At 41.4% G+C, this 15,945-nt stretch overlaps 1 protein-coding gene across 2 annotated transcripts in view; it reads left to right on the top strand.

The window, feature by feature from the left end:
- LOC121949974 (cGMP-inhibited 3',5'-cyclic phosphodiesterase 3A-like) overlaps nucleotides 1-15,945 on the top strand; it is a 98,805-nt gene that overhangs the window by 52,034 nt on the left and 30,826 nt on the right. For both annotated transcript variants that reach the window (XM_042495857.2, XM_042495856.2), the window contains exons 3-4: nucleotides 10,830-11,090; nucleotides 14,060-14,217. In XM_042495857.2, coding sequence (XP_042351791.2) covers nucleotides 10,830-11,090; nucleotides 14,060-14,217 — 419 coding nt within the window. The remainder of the gene's footprint in view (nucleotides 1-10,829; nucleotides 11,091-14,059; nucleotides 14,218-15,945) is intronic.

Below are 15,945 nucleotides of genomic sequence, written 5' to 3'. Positions count from 1 at the left end.
AGCAGACTTTTGAATCTGGAGGGGTAGGGGATGGTGGATGGCATGACAGGTAGATGAGACACCTGCAAAGCTGCAGACCAGCGTTTGATACTAACAAACAAAAAAAACAAAAACAAAAATCAATAGATTTTTAGTGAGTCACAGCTGTGTTTCCAGCAGCTTTCTGGTTACAAATGTGGGTGATTTGTAGCTACCCGTTAGTGTTTTTCCAGTGGCTTCTTAGATATAAAAAGCAATTTGTTTTTTTTTAAACATCGCTGCCTTTTCTCCTGAGATAGCTGCTTGTACAGCGGGGATTGTGGCTCCAAAAAAGCAGTTTTTTTATTTACGTTGCAGCCTTTTCTTTCAGGATAGTGGTCAAAAAGTGGTTGTTTTTTACAGAAACTTTGCTGACTTTCATCCTGTTAAAGCGGACCAAAAAAAACTGTTTTTTGCAGAGACATTGCCATTCTTACTCCTGCAAAAGTGGGTCAAAAAATGATAATTTTTGCAGAGACAGTAGTGCCTTCCTTTCGCGAAACTGGGCCGAACAGCCTTTGTTTTTTTCTGAAACATTGCTGCCTTTCCTCCTGCAACAGTGGCCCAAAAAGTGTGTTTTTTACAGAGACATTGCTGCCTTAACCCTTGCAATAGTGGCTCAAAGGTGAAGACATCTTTGCCTTTCTTTCCGCGAGCAGAGATACCACACTCACAAAAGTGGACTGCAACACGATTTTGATTTCCACAACATTGCTGCCTTTTCTAATGCAAAAGTAGACTGAAAAGCAGTTGTTTTTTGAAGAGACACCACCGCCTTTCCTCCCTGAGAGTGGACCGAAAAGCTATTATTTTTGCCAAGACATCACTGCCTTTCCTCTGACGAAAGTGGACCGAAAAGCAATTGTTTTTTCCAAAACATAGCTGCCTTTCTCCCGTGACAGTGAAAAAAGGAATTTTTTGCCAAGACATTGCTGCCTTTCCTCCAGCAAGGTGACACCAAAAGTGAGTTTTTTACAGATATAGCTGCCTTTTCTTCCGGTATAGTATCCCAAAGGCGATTGTTTTTTTACCAAGACATTGCTGCCTTTCCTCCGGCAGTAGTTGCCCAAAAAGGGATTGGTTTTTAAGGAGACATTGTTGCATTTCCTGCTGGGATTTTGCTCCTCCAAACGGGGTGACATGATCTTTTCCTAACCATAGCCAAGTGGTTTTTGTGCCTAAACCTAACCACACATTAATCACAGGGTTGCTTCAAGTTTGTCAAGTTTCAATGTATCGGCTACATAAGAACGTGCAAATGTAACCTATCCTTGGTTTGCAGGAAGATTTAAAGCCAACATTTTCTGGCGATGGAGTGGACATTTTATGACGTGCTGCAATAAAACACCTCTGTGTGAGAAACTGATGAATAGAATGACATTTTTACTTGGTTTTATTTATAGGATGCCTGTTCAGTTTGCAAGATATTTAAAAACTCGTGACTGTACCCGCTGCAGTGCTGATGATGGATGTATGTTTAACCACTTGTATCATGTGGTAAATCCTCACTCACTCATCGCTCAGCATCTGTTTTACCTCATGCATCTCTTTTGTTTGCCCCTGTTCTTTATGCCAGCATTTTTCGCCTGGTCTGTGTGTGTGTCTGTCTCTTTCTGTTTTTTTTTTTTAATCTTAGTTGGCTCCTTTGTTGGAATCAAACACCCTGAAATATGTGGAAGGAAAAACAAGCTTCTCCTTTGAGATGAGATGGCTGCATGTCTTAGGGGTCAATTGGCTTGACCTTTCCCAGTAAATCTTTAATGAGGCAGTTATTCTTTCTTGTTTTGTTTTGATCTCCCCCCACATCCCCCAGCACACCCCTTTTTAATAAAATATGTAATAGCGTGTAATTGTATCCTGGCTGCAGCCGAGGACCTGGCTCAGCACAGCTCCGGTCTGAGCTGCAGAGGGGTTGTGAGGGGAGTCGGGGGTTGCGGGTTAGTTGGGAAGTGGGAAGTGCAGTGCTGCTGGGTGTAGTTTTGGCTTCAGGAGCTGAGGCAGCGAGCGAGCGGTGTCTCTGTGGAGTTTTGTGTTACCGTTCTGCTGTGATTCACACTGTATCACTGCTCTGTTATTTTAAGTAGAGACCATCACCATCTCCTGGGCTCCTCTTCAGCTAATCCATCTCGACAGATGTAATCAGGGCCATTACGCTAACTGCACTGCCACTGAAATAGAGAACTGCACGGTAATGATTTTTCAAACATGCAGAAAGTTCTGCATAAATGAAATCAACCTAGGAAGAATCATGGACACACTTAAGTATTTCTTTTTAATATATTCCCCGGCTTCTTGCTCTGCACATTCCTGTGTTTCTTAGAGTGTTAGGATTTGTGCGGAGGGTTAATTGCAAAATAAGCACCGCAGTGTGTCGTGTATGTGCGTTTTATAAAGAGCCAAAGTTGCTTACATTATTGAAATGTGTTTACTAAGAGTATCAAATACCTTTCATTCTCCAGCAGGCCCCCGAGGCATTTGTCCAGTCTCTAGCTCTCCTGTGGGATACATTATATTCTCACCATTGCACAATTTTAACAAGACCACATATCACTGGTGTTTTACTAGAGGCTAAAAGGACTGTATGTTTAGATGAAGAAGGCGAGGGGTTAAAAGTGCATAAAATGGACCGCCTCAAAAATTGCAAAAATGTGACCTTTCTGTCTGTGTATCCCATTTATAATCATCATTAGACAGAAGGATCAGTGTTTTATTTGTAACAACAAATGCACTCAATCTGTCTTCTACAGATTTATTGGCAAAGACATGTGGACACAGCAGGAACACCAACAAGCATATTTCACTTTCTCTCTGTTGTTGCAACGGTCAATCGTGTTTGTAAAACACGATGTTTGCCATGAGAAATTTGTGGAAAAAAGTTTTTGTGTATACATATATTTGAAGTTTATGGTTTGAAATAAGGCTAAGTGGTTAAATTTTGCAGATGCACATGTGCACACCAGAATTTTGCATTATTCTTTATGCATTGTTTAATCATAATCATGAATGGGTGTGGCTTGAAACTTTGAATAAGCTTTTAAAGGTCCATTGTGTAGGATTTAGAGGGGTTTATTGGCAGAAATGGAATATCATATAATGTTTTCTTCAGTGTGTAGTCACTTGAAAATAATGGTCATTTGTCCTGGCCATAGAATGAGCCATTAATATCAACACAAGGAGCAGGTCCTCATCCACGGAGTTTACCATGTTGCACCACCAGGTTTCCACAGAAGCCCAGGACAGACAAAGCAAACACTGGCTCTAGAGAGAGCTATTCACGTTTTCACGTTTGCCGCTGGAGTTCCCACCCCCTTAGCGATGAGTGGAGCAGCTCTGGAAAAATACTGATTTTTAACATGAAATGGCTTTATTCTGTATTTTTAACGGTTTAAATCACCAAGCTCATTTGTTTTGGCGAGGGAGAGACTTACGTAGATAATTCGGCTCTTGATAAAAACCTTCTGAATGTCTGGATCTTAAGTTATGAGAGAAAAAGGATAACCACATGAAAAGATATCACAGACAAATGCAGTGAGCTGAACAGCAACAGAGAAACACTGATGTGCAGCATGACACTGCTTTATTAAGTGTTTTCACCTTTTTTAATCATAGGGTTAGTTTGTTTTTGAGAGGAAGAGACCTCTGGGGATAATTCAGCTCCTGCTAAAAATCTCCTGAACACTGAGGGAATCCTAAGCAGGAGTTCACACTTGGCACATGAGAGTTTCAGCTGGTTGCATTCTGCAACCTGCCTCTAAGTCCTACACACTGTGCTTTTAAACCAAATGTTTCTAGTCAGTGATACTCACTTCATCGATTTGGTACAGGATCAAGTCTAATCAGCACCAAAAGATATTTGCAAATATTATTTGTTCAATGTTTGTGGCACATTACTGCAACTTAAGCTACACTCACAGCAGAGAAGGATCTGAAGTGCAGAGACGCTGTGTGGACAAACAACTTTTCACTGCTCAGGAGTGATTGCTGGTTTGTTTTGACTGGCCCTTGCTTTGGTTTACATGAACTGCTGCGCGGGTGTTAATCTATGGCATGTCTATTGACATACTGTTCCAAACTGCGTTCACACAGGCAATTAAGGCCATTGATCATGTACACTGTTGTTATTCATAGTAAAATGTCATAACAGAATGTTCATGCATGGTTTAGTATATGGCTCTGCTTGTTGGGGAGTCATAAAACCTGTTTATTGATGCTCGTAGTCAGTTTCACCAAATGTAGCACATCAACAGAGGCTGGGGGCTTGTGACAGAATATCACACAGATTTGTGGTAATTTTGTGACCAGAGGTGCTGGCACAGGGCACGGATTAAGAGGATCAGTGGGTATGTCAGGGGCTGGCATCAGTCGAAATAGGAACTCTCCTGCATTTTCAAATCAGTGTGCCTCCTGCCAGTTAAATGCAAAGGATTGGCCAGCCACGAAAATACCAAACGCCTGTAAGCAGGAAAGAATCCGCATGTTGCAAAAATATTACTTCTTGGATAGCAAAAGGTCACCACAGTTAATCCACAATGGAACAAAAATGGCCTCGTAAGTATTAAAAATCGAATAAATCGAATAAATGTTTCTCTAAATAACCCAACTGTCAAGGTGACTTTGAGAAATGTATCTAAATGTTAGAACATTGAAATTTTTATCTGCTTTTCCTTGTTTATTTCAATGCCTTGACATTGCCATGCAAAATCAAAATCAAAAACAGTGCAACATTGGTTCAGTGTTTTGTCATTTCTTGAGTTCCGGGTCACTGCTCAAGTTTAAAACAGTTTAAATTTCAATGTCTGAACATGGTCACACAAAAACATAAAAGTGTCCACGAGAGAGGACAAGAGGCCTAAGTTAAGTAGAATAGAACATGAGGCGCTGCACCTAAAATGTAATATTCTCATCCAGTACGAGGGTCAGCCAGTTATTCCACAGCAAGCTCTAGCTAGCTGGTGGCTAGCTGTCTAAAAGTGCAGAGTGAACAAACAAGATATAACTTTTTAATTAACAAGATTTAAAAGTGCTGGCAGGCAGTTTTTGTTGCTATTGGACAGAGGCAGGCCACCCACTGTTTTTTTATGCAAAACTACCAGCTGCTGGTGGCAGAAGTGGAACCATGTCATTATTTTGCAAAATTAAGGTCTTCAAGTCCCAAGTCAAGCCCCAGTTCCTAAACTTTTGTGTTTTAGGTCCTAAAGAAATTATAATGTTCTCTTTAACAAATGTAATGCCATTTTAACAACAGAGTAATATTTTTAATTTAGAAAAATCATGAATGCTTTTTAAGATTTGGACTTAAGCTATTCATGAAAACAAGTTTGTTGGAAGTTGTAGCATCTGTCTGTAATTTTCATTTGCTACAATTTGTTGTTTTTTCTTTTTTTTCCGTAGTGACGTAATGTTAGTTCTTCATGGTTCACTTTTAAAATAAGTCCAAGTGAGGTCATGATCATGGTCACAGTCACGAGTCATTGATGTTAGAGTTCAAGTCAAGTAGCAAGTCTTTTTTGATTTATTCAAGTCATGTCTTGAGTCCATGTCATGTGACTCGAGTCCACATCACTGGCCAGTGGTAGTTTCATGTCTACCCTAGAGACAAAAAAGTGTTATCAATCCCCTTATCTCTTGGCAAGAAAGCCAATGAGTGTAATTACCATAATGTCAAACTACATGTTTAACGCCATCTTCGTGTTGCTTGGCCAGGGCCGTAGATCATAGTTGTTTTCACTGTCAAAAAGGCAAAAATTAAGTAAAATCTCACAGTCATCAAAAATCGAACACCAGAAGCCAGTGTAAATTGCTGGTAAGTAGCTCATCCAATCTGCTGCTGTATTAATCTGTCCAGATGATGGGTTGTCAGTTCATCACGCTGCCTGCTGCTGCCAGCTGTTTTCATGGCCATCTACTGAGTGTGTATGTTGCCTTTAAAAGGAAAAATTGATCCTTCTCACTTTGAAATAGAGGGATAATGATTCCCTTTCAATACAACGAAGCTGTTGTGTCGATGATCAAAGAGGCAACCTTTTTTTTTCTCTATAATTTAGTTACTCCCATATCTCCTCCACACAGCTCTGCAAGATGCGTGATCCCTGACAAACTCTGAAGGGTGTATTTCTCAGAAAAATCTCTACAGAGAGGAGTGTGAGCCAGTGGCAGACAGTTGTTGACAGTTCCCAGATGTGAATGTGAGTTACTATGAATGTGGTTTAAGGCAGCAGTCAAAAAAAAGGCAGTATTCTTTGGGAACCACTTAGAAAAATAAGTCATTAAACACATACACAGCCTCACTGGAATGTTAAAATGCATTGATTTTGACGACAGCATTAAATGGAACCTACAAACACTGCAGATGTGTCCAAGAAAAGAACATCCACTGTGGAGCTTTCAGAAAAATATTAAGAATTTTGAAAAGCTCCATCATAACATCTGTCCAAAAGCTTTTTTCTGTGCTTTTTTCCCAGACAGGGGTCACTGTGTGGGGCTTGTACGAGAGCAATTCTCCCAGCAAGTGAAGCCTGCTGCTACAGAGGTGGCTGTGGCTGAGGAATGAAACTGATCATCTAACCTGACAGGAAATGCTTATATAACCTTATCATATTATGTAACTTACTCACAATTTGATCTTTTACAGGATGTCCATTGATGATTCTTAAGTCTTAGGTTGCAGATTGCTGGAAGATTAGGAACATCAGGACCTATTTTCAAGCCAAACTTTTAAGGGATACATAAATACTTGCACCAGGGATGGTCAGGACTTTACATTCTTCATCGTTCCATGCACTCTGCTTTGTTTAATAGCTCAAAACCCTAACTCTGCGTCTCACAAACACTCTGTGGAAAGGATCTTTCAAGGCAGATATAGTTTAGCAGCACATTCTTCATTTCACAGTAAGATGTTGGCTTGTTCTTTGTAGCAGACAGGCAATGCCATTTTTTCAGGCCAATAAGAATAGTACAAATTCAGTGGAACCAAGATCCCCACTGTGTCCCCAAATCTCTAATGTTACTCGTGCACCTGGAGCGCTTCGCCACACTTTATTTTTCATGTCAGGTTTTGGGCGTTAAGTGGCTTGCTCCCAGTGCAAAATCGAACCCAACACATTCATCATTCCCTCCTGTTATATGGCCACTCAGGTCCAATTTTTCAGATAGTCAAGCTTAGTAACGCAAAGCTCGTCTTCCTTGCAGAGTGTGTTTGAGGAGATTCTTTTATGATTTTCAACCAGCTAACAATAGTGGTAGTATGTGTAAATTGAAGCCCCGCTCCTAAAACCCAGATGAAAACTCAGACCAAACAGTAAAACTAAGCAGTGCTGATCAAATGTGATCTAAGATTCTTTTATCGTGTTGCCTATTTCTCTCCTAAAATGTTTTAGAGACATGTTTTAGCTCACCAAACTGTAATTTGAGATTGTTTATTATCTGGTGGCCACCATATTGTTTCCTGCGTTAAAACCCTGTATGTATAAAGAGAAGGAGATACAGCATTGTTAATTCCTGTGAAAGTTGCTCGGTGGTGCATGAAGCAACGAAAGCTCACTTTCTGCAGTATAAATTAACCCGGATGGCTCTATGGCATCGTGTAGAGCAAGAACACTGCAGACTTACGGCGGCCAAGAGGCCAACCTCCAGTTAGGCGCTCCACTAACTTGAATGGGGATACAAATGATTTGATTCCTGACTTCCGAAATGTTATTGGACTGAATGGATCATATCCTGATAGTGAAACTAGTGATTTTGTGGTGGCTTGTGATGCTCAAAAAAATACACAGACTTCTTTTTCACAATGTAAGCGTAGTGGGAAAAGTGTTTTTAGGCCACATTGCATCACGTGACAGCCCAGGTCATTGTAATTACACATTTGACCACTATGTGTAATTGACTTCAAAGCCAGGTGCTGTTCCCAGGGGCTGTGTTGAAGATCACATTTTGTCACCCACCTGTGGGAGCATTCATTGGTCTAGTGCAGTACAGTGCATTCTGGTAGTTGTAGGTTTTCTACCTCTTGAGAAAAAGTGCATTTCACTTCCCTTTTTCTCCTTTTCTCTTGTCTTTAAGCACTAATTTAAAAAGTATTTGCATCTTTCTACTGCATAGACAGCCCAGTTTTATGACAGGGCCATCTCCCCAGCAGTGAAAAATGTCTCTAACTGGGTGCAAATGTTTGTCTCCAACGTCACTGTATGTTTGTGTGTCAGTCTTTGTAGCGTATGTTTTCACTTTTGTGTTGGCTGTGGTGTGAGAACTAGGGGTTAAGTTTGTAGAAGATGTTTGTGTGTGCACGCATGTGTGTTTTGAGATGCTGAGACCAGCCACATGTTTTTTAGCAGCATATTCTTCTCAGCCCCCCCTCTTTAGCAAACTCCTAAATCAGCCTGTAAATGAGCTGAGAGACAGGTGTTTACATCTTATGGTCCCAGCATGCATTAGAGCAGAGTATAGGAAAGAGGAGAGAGGAGAGGTAGAGAAGATGTGGAGGAGAGGAGAAATGAGGGGAGCACAATAGTCGCCTGTCCAGAAAACGTTCCGTAAGCCGTCCCACAGGATGAATCCTTGTCTTTAAAAGAGATTAGCTTGGTCCCAGTGCCGGTCATGTGTCAGATTTATCAATAAATGTGTGTCATCATCACGTGTGGATCACCACGTGTGGAGGAATACCCCTCACGCCTGCTGAACACACAGCTTTTGTCCTTTAGCAGACCAGGGAAAACTGCATAAATACAGTGACTTATCTGATATCACTTAGGAAAATAAAACACGAAACTTTCACTGTTCCCACAAGTAGAGACAAATGAAAGGTGTTCACACTTGTGTTGTTCAGGTCAGCTTCTTGCTACTTAGCCAGTGTAAACAGAGTAATTTTGGGTGCCTGGCAGCTGGTGTCAAAGTGAAATGGACATTGGAGGAGAAAAATCTGATAACAGTCTTTGGGGAAAAAAGGGAACTCGTGAGTTTATTCGATAAATTTGCTGGCAGCCAAGACTGACCTGTGTTTAGTTGCGGTTGTCCAACTGCTCTAGGCACAGCAATTAAAAGTGGGTTGTGAACTTTTCACTTTACCCTGCAAAAACAAGGCAGGCACACACTACACCGGTGCCTTCAAAGCTGTGGGGCAGACGGTCCGAAACAGACGAGGGCTGTTGGCTGTCTGAAGGGTCAGGAGCGAGGAAGTCAAAGGTCAGATTCTAGTTGAGGCATTGCTAATGAGGCCATTCATTAAGTCCTGCACAGCTGTGTCGAACATGTTTCGACCAAACGTTGTTCAGACGTCTAAAAGGCTGCAAGTATGTTAACTCCTACAACTGTGAAGTACCACTCCCTGTTCCTCCTCACGTTTAAGCTTCGTCAGAGCTAAAAGGAGCCATATAAGGTACAGAATAAAGCCTTTGATGTGTGAGTGGATGTTGGTGTGCACGTTTGTGTGCGCCTGCTTGTGCAAAGCTTGATGTGATGCCACAATTATAATACAGTTTACAAAGCTTGGCAGGATCTCAGTCCGACGCTGTTATTGAATATGTCTCCTATCATAGTGGTCCAAAGTCAATCGTCTATTGTTTTCTTGCTTTCATATTGTTGTGTTTGGGAACTGTTTATTGGTATCATTTGTTTTATTTTGCACCATATTGGTTTTTCCTGAGAACATGTTGTGGTTATGGCTGTGTGCGCTCTCATTGTCCTCAAATAATACATTCTTTATGAATATGGGGCAAAGCTCCTGACAAATTTTCATTTCTGCTGCTGTTCAGTTGGCCTCCCGCATTTTTAAATGCAGACAGTGGTCTTTTTTAAATCAGTGTTTCTTGTATCAGCCGTAAATGTTGCTGTGAAAGAGGGACTGGTGGTAATAGATGAATTGTGATCCTTTACTTAAGTAAAAGTAGAAATACAGTGAAATATTGCTCCATTATAAATCCTGCTCTCAAAATTCTATGTGATGAAAAGTGAGAAATATCAGCAAAATGTAAATATACGGCTATTAAAAGTAAGAGTACCCATTGTTCAGGCACAATGTCCTTCATCAGTGTTATCATATATTATTATATACTATTTGATTTTTTTGTTGTGATCTACACTAAACCACAGTCAGCATCACTAGTGGGTGTTGTCGTGTTTGGCCAAAAGTGTGCTCTGATGCGCCTTTGACGACATCTAGCAACTGTTAAGCAGCAATATGTGACAAATTGGGAAGAGAAATTGCTGAAAAGGGGTTACCCTGGAGTCCACCTCCACTGTACATCACTGACACAAGGTGAAAAGCTAAACGACTGAAGGTCAGCAAAAGCAAGATTTTGAGCTGCTGAGTTGCTCATTCTTGGCTTTAGGACTCATTCCAGCACCACATATCTCACAGGTTATTGTGCAAGAGAATTCTATGGGGGTAACACATTTACTTCACATAATTTGACCCATTATTATGATAAAAATATTTATAAGTGCAGCATTAAAAACAAATAACTCAGATTTGAATTTAACATTTGTGTTTTAGTAAGTACACTTTGTTTGTTTCCACCACCGAGAAAGTTAAAACTGTTTGTGTTAATGCAAAAACATAATCTGCTGTATCACTTTAGCAGAGTTAGATTTGCAGTTCTGTAGGATAAACAGCACAAGTGATGCCAATGTCACCGTTAACCACATTATGTCCTCACACGGGAGCAGCTGACATAGCTCACACACCTGCTCTTCACGCCTGCCACCATGATGCCGCACACAGCCGCCATCAGACCCAGCCATTAATTAGCATGAACACACATTAGCCACAGAAGTAATGATATTTATGTCTCCTTTTCTGTCTCCCTGTCACCCCACAGTCATCAGGCACAACTGTCATGGTGGACATAGCAGTGATGGGAGAAGCCCATGGACTAATCACAGACCTGCTGGCTGACCCCTCTCTACCCCCCAACACCTGCACCTCACTGCGGGCAGTCAGCAACCTGCTAACCACCCAGCTCACCTTCCAGCCGCTGCACCGGCCACGCCCTGCTCCCCTGCTTAACCCCAGTGATGCCTACACCCTCTCCGACTCAGAGGAGGGACCTGAAAAAGGAGAGAAGACGTCCATCCACAGGGTAAAGACATTATAAGAAGACCAATGATTTACAGTTTGCTGGTAAGATAAGCAGCGTTAGGAATTCCAGATGAAAGTGAGGATATTTCACCCAAATATCAAAAGTCTGAATTGTTAATCAAAAGTAGTCATAAAACATTTTTTTAGAAGCAGCTAAAATAATCCTTACATGGAAATGCAATCCGCTTTTATTGAGGCCAAATGATTTATACACCACACAGCGCTCCACACACATGTTAATCTTTTAGCCCATGTTTCAGCTAATGAGAGCTTCCTGCTCTCAGAGCTTTTAGCATCAAATGAAGGAGAGTATTTTCATAGAGTTGAGTGAAGAAAAATAGAGCGCGTCTACTGCTCCGAGCTCTGTTCTCCCTTCCATAGCCACAGCTGTGTCAACATGACAGATGTGCAGAGCCAGACAGTGTATGTGTGTATGTGTTAGAATAGGTGAGGCCAACATGAAGGTGAACGCATCTCTCAAAAGGTTACAAAGAGGGACGAGTATGTGTCAACAAAACTAACCCCCCCCCCACATAATTTTGGATCCAGTTATTTATCTGAGGAAGATACCTCTCCTGGCTGTCTGGGAAGCTGGCGTGTGGTCGATGGCTGCCATGCCATCAAGCCATCGCTCGGCTGACAGGTGTTTTATTACATGGTCGAACTTTGTAAAAGTAGCTAAGACAAACTGCGCCTGTGGAGAGGCCAGTGAGGCTGCATTCATTAAGACTCTGCTCCCCGGAGACGACGTGCTCGGCTCTAACTGCCCGGGAGGAGAATAGAAGGAGGAGTGAAGGTGGTTAGTGCAGGAGTGGAAAGCCCTGCGCTTGCTTTTCTGCCTTCTGGCTAAGAGTTTGATGTCCATCGTGGTGCATACTGATGCCTTTCAAGCACTTTTCCAAAAACCCATTTTCTGTCCAGAACAGGGCATGTTTTCTGTGCTGCTCCTGCAAAAAATAAAAAAACAAGCTAATGCATTTGCTGCACAGACTGTACAAACATCAAAAAACATGAACAGCAAAACAAACAGCTAATTATGAAATATTTGTTATATTGATCTTACTTTTCTCACTTAAATGGTCATAGAGATGCAGTTCTAGAATTCCCTTATAGAATAAATCAACACTGACAGCAGCAGGGATCAGCTGTGGTTTTTCTTTTCTTTTTTTTTCTTTTTATGAGGATGGCCTGGTTTTTGCCATGCTGTTGCCGATGGTGATGTGTGTGTGTGTGTGTGTGTGTGTGTGTGTGTGTGTGTGTGTGTGTGTGTGTGTGTGTGTGTGTGTGTGTGTGTTTTTCAGCTTTTGGTGTGTGTCTTTAGGGCTTTGATTAGAGTGGAACTGTGGCACTGCAAATTCATACCATAGCACCATTATTTCACTTTCAGAATTGAGAGTTTGATGCAGATTTTGATGCAGTTTTAGTATACGCTTTACAAAACACATTCATTATCCATTTCTAATCATAACACCATCATGCACGGGTTGTTGTGTGGAGACTTCTTTGTTAATCTGCATGCAAGCAATTTTGTGTGCATACAGTAAATGTGTCAGTGCTTGTCTGTGTGTGTGCATGTAGTGTGCTGACTGTTCATGGCTCATTTGTAGGTTTGTGGATTTTTTTTTTTCTTCAAAGCGTCACAAGCATGTGTAAGGTTTAGTTGAATTTAGTAGCATCTAGCAGTCAGGATTGCAGATTTCAACCAGTGGAAATTATCCGCAGAGATCTCTTCCCCTCCAAAACGAATGGATCAGGTGATCAAATCCAGTAAAATAAAATCAGAATAAAGCAGTTTCCAAAGATCTGTGTTTTTCTGATGCTGCTTGTCATGGAGGGCTAGTAACTGCAATCGCTGATGCAAAAATGCAAATGGCCCTATCTAGAATCAGTGTTGGTTTGTACATTATGGTCTAAGAAATATGTAGAAATATGGCAGTGCTCGCGGTTCATTCTAAGGTAACAAAAACACAATGATTGTTATTCTCATTTGATTATACACACAAGAAAACATGCTTATCATAATAAATTCCTTTTCTGCCAATATATCCCCCTAAATCCTAGACACTGGACCTTTAAGCGCGCAATTGTGTTCTTACATTAGTTAATCTGCAGCTGAATAAAGCATTTGCTAAAATCTGAACAGTTATTGGGCTCAGATCAAGGTTATGTTAAAACCTCCAGTGAAAGGAAGTAACTAAAACATCCACTTTAAGTGACCTAAACCAGCATTGTGTATGAGTGTGTGTGTATATGGGCACCTAGTATATGACGCCTTGCTGTGAATGGGCTCATTCAGGATTCTTAGGCAATCTTTACTAGGTCACCCTGCGGAAGACTGAGAGGAGGAGAGGCTGCCATGTTTGGCACTGCTGTGCCAAGCTGCTGCATGGCACCGAACAGATGGAGGCATCACAAGGGCACAGGCCACTGGGAATCCCAGAGAAAGAGCAAAGAAAGAGACAGATAAAGAAAGAGACTGAGACCGAGACAAAAGAGCCTCACAGACAGAATGAGAAGCAGAGAGGCACAATGCCTGTGATGAAATGTATCTGTGCAACGCAATACTGACGTTGTATCCAATAATGAACCATGAGGGGCATCATTGGCAGGCTGCCTGCCAATATGACTGTGTTGATTCTCTTTGGATGCAATGAAGGAAAGAAATGAAAGTGCCTCAAATCATGAGGCACTTTCGTGGTTATATTGCCTGCATCATTTATTTCATCTTAGGCAGATTCAGGAACAACTGTCTCATCAAGATGATCAGTGTGACTGCAGACAAAGCGAGTAAGCATTAACTATCTCATAGATGGGAGTACTTTCAAAGCCAACACAATTAAGGCCATGTTTTTTTTATTCCTGCTCTTCCTACCACAGTTTAAAAATAACTGTTTTCATTAATTTATAATAAAGGGTTCTCCGGTTGTGTTAACTGTGTGTATGCATGTGTATTTTCCTGTGTGTGTGCAGCGTCTGAGGCGGAGTCTCCACCCCGGTCTTCTGAGGAGGATCTCTTCCACGTGGACCACCACCACCTCCGCCACAGGCCTGCCCACCATCGAGCCCGGTCCTGTCCGAAGGGACCGCAGCGCCAGCATCAAACCCTACCATGAAGCACTCACCTGCAGGTAATTGAGCTAGAGCCTAACGTGTGATGTCTCATTCTTCTCTCTCAGCACAGCACCTCTGATATCTTGAGAAACTTACTCATACTTGTGTTCCAGTTTATTGCAAATGCAGAGCCATTTTTGCTTCTTTCTTCTTTTTTTTTTGCATGCTGTATTTTTATTTTCCTTCCCCAGAAGGAGTTATATTAAAGGTTCAGTGTGTAAGATTTAGGGAGATCTATTGGCATCTTGTGGTGAGGATTGCACTTTGCAACCAGCTGAAACTTCTCCCAGTTAAGACTAATTTTTGCTCCCTTTACGCACGGAAATAGATATGTCTGTTTCAAACATATAAATGACATGTAAATGTCACTGCTCTCATACACACATACATTCCATGCTTCCTTCACGATAGCATAGAGACGTGAGTGGCGTGAGTGGGTAGAGTCAATAGTTTCTGACAACAACAAATGAGGAGACAGAGGAGGAGGTCTAAATAATGTACCTTTAAACAAAAGCAGCGTTGTAGGCGGCGAAAGTGCAGCTATAATATACATCCCTACATGTGGGTGGAGAATTATTTTCATTAATTTCCACAATATTTTACTATACACCAATTAGTTCCGTTCCACCATTATTTAAATTCCGTCTTTGTCTTCTACAGTCATATCTCACTTGAACTACACTACACTGCCCGCCAGGACCTCCAGTAGTAGGCTTCTGCTCCGTATCCATATGCTTTGAGAAAAAGGGCACAAATATGGACAAAATGAACACAGACAACAGAAAGAAGGTTATTTCTGTCTCTGTCCCCATATCTAACGTTAAGCATAAATGAGTCCTTGAATTCCATCCGTGGTTATTGTTCAGGGGGTTTTCACCAGGAGCCAAATTACCTGCAGAGGTCTCTTTCTTTCCCAAACAAACAGACCATGTGAAAGTCGTGGATATAACAGTTTTTTATTGCAAATCAGAGTTTCTCCTCCACTGTTGGCCTGCATGTTGGAGATGAGTGTCTTGCGTAAAACACACACAATTGTGTTCTCATCTATTTCCTCTGATAACTAATAATAAGACGTGCAGGAGGTTTCTACTAGCCAGTGTTTGGTTTGTCCGTTCAGGGCTACTGTAGAACATGGCAGTGCAACATGGTGGACTCTGTGAACATGGACCACCTCCCTTTGTAGATATAAACAGCTTATTCTAATGTAATGAAAATGCAATGACAAAATATACTAAAAATATTAGATTCAATTTCTGCCAATATATCACCCAAAATCCTACACACTGCACATTTAAGCAAAGCCCTAGACTTTTGTATTTCAATATTCTAATTAGGCCTTACTGTGCAACATTGTACTATAGATATGAAAGCTGTGGTATGACTGCTTTACAGAGGACTCCTACAATGGTATGACACATCACTCTGAAGGTTTAGAGGTTTATTCCCAGCTATTTGGCTTTAGTTATACCCAAAGACAGCGTGAGTGAACAGTAATGGCACAGCAGTTCGGAAGAGGATGTGTGTGCAAAGGGAGCCAGAATGGAAATATGCCCCACAGGCAAATGCATTAACCTGAATAACTGAGACACACATCAACTCTCAGCACAGTGGTGCTGAAGATAGCATGAGACTCTCAGAAGTAGATCGACATGCTTGCGATATCATCTTTTTTTAATTTTTGCTTATTTCTCTGTAGTTCTTGGTAATGTTGTGCGACAGAAAAGGTTTCAGGTTTGTGTGAAAGC

This window comes from Plectropomus leopardus, chromosome 7 (assembly GCF_026936395.1).
Source record: "Plectropomus leopardus strain MGB_pleo_1.0 chromosome 7, ASM2693639v1, whole genome shotgun sequence".
In the NCBI taxonomy this organism is placed as follows: Eukaryota; Metazoa; Chordata; class Actinopteri; order Perciformes; family Serranidae; genus Plectropomus; species Plectropomus leopardus.
This window is presented reverse-complemented; position numbering and strand designations above follow the sequence as displayed.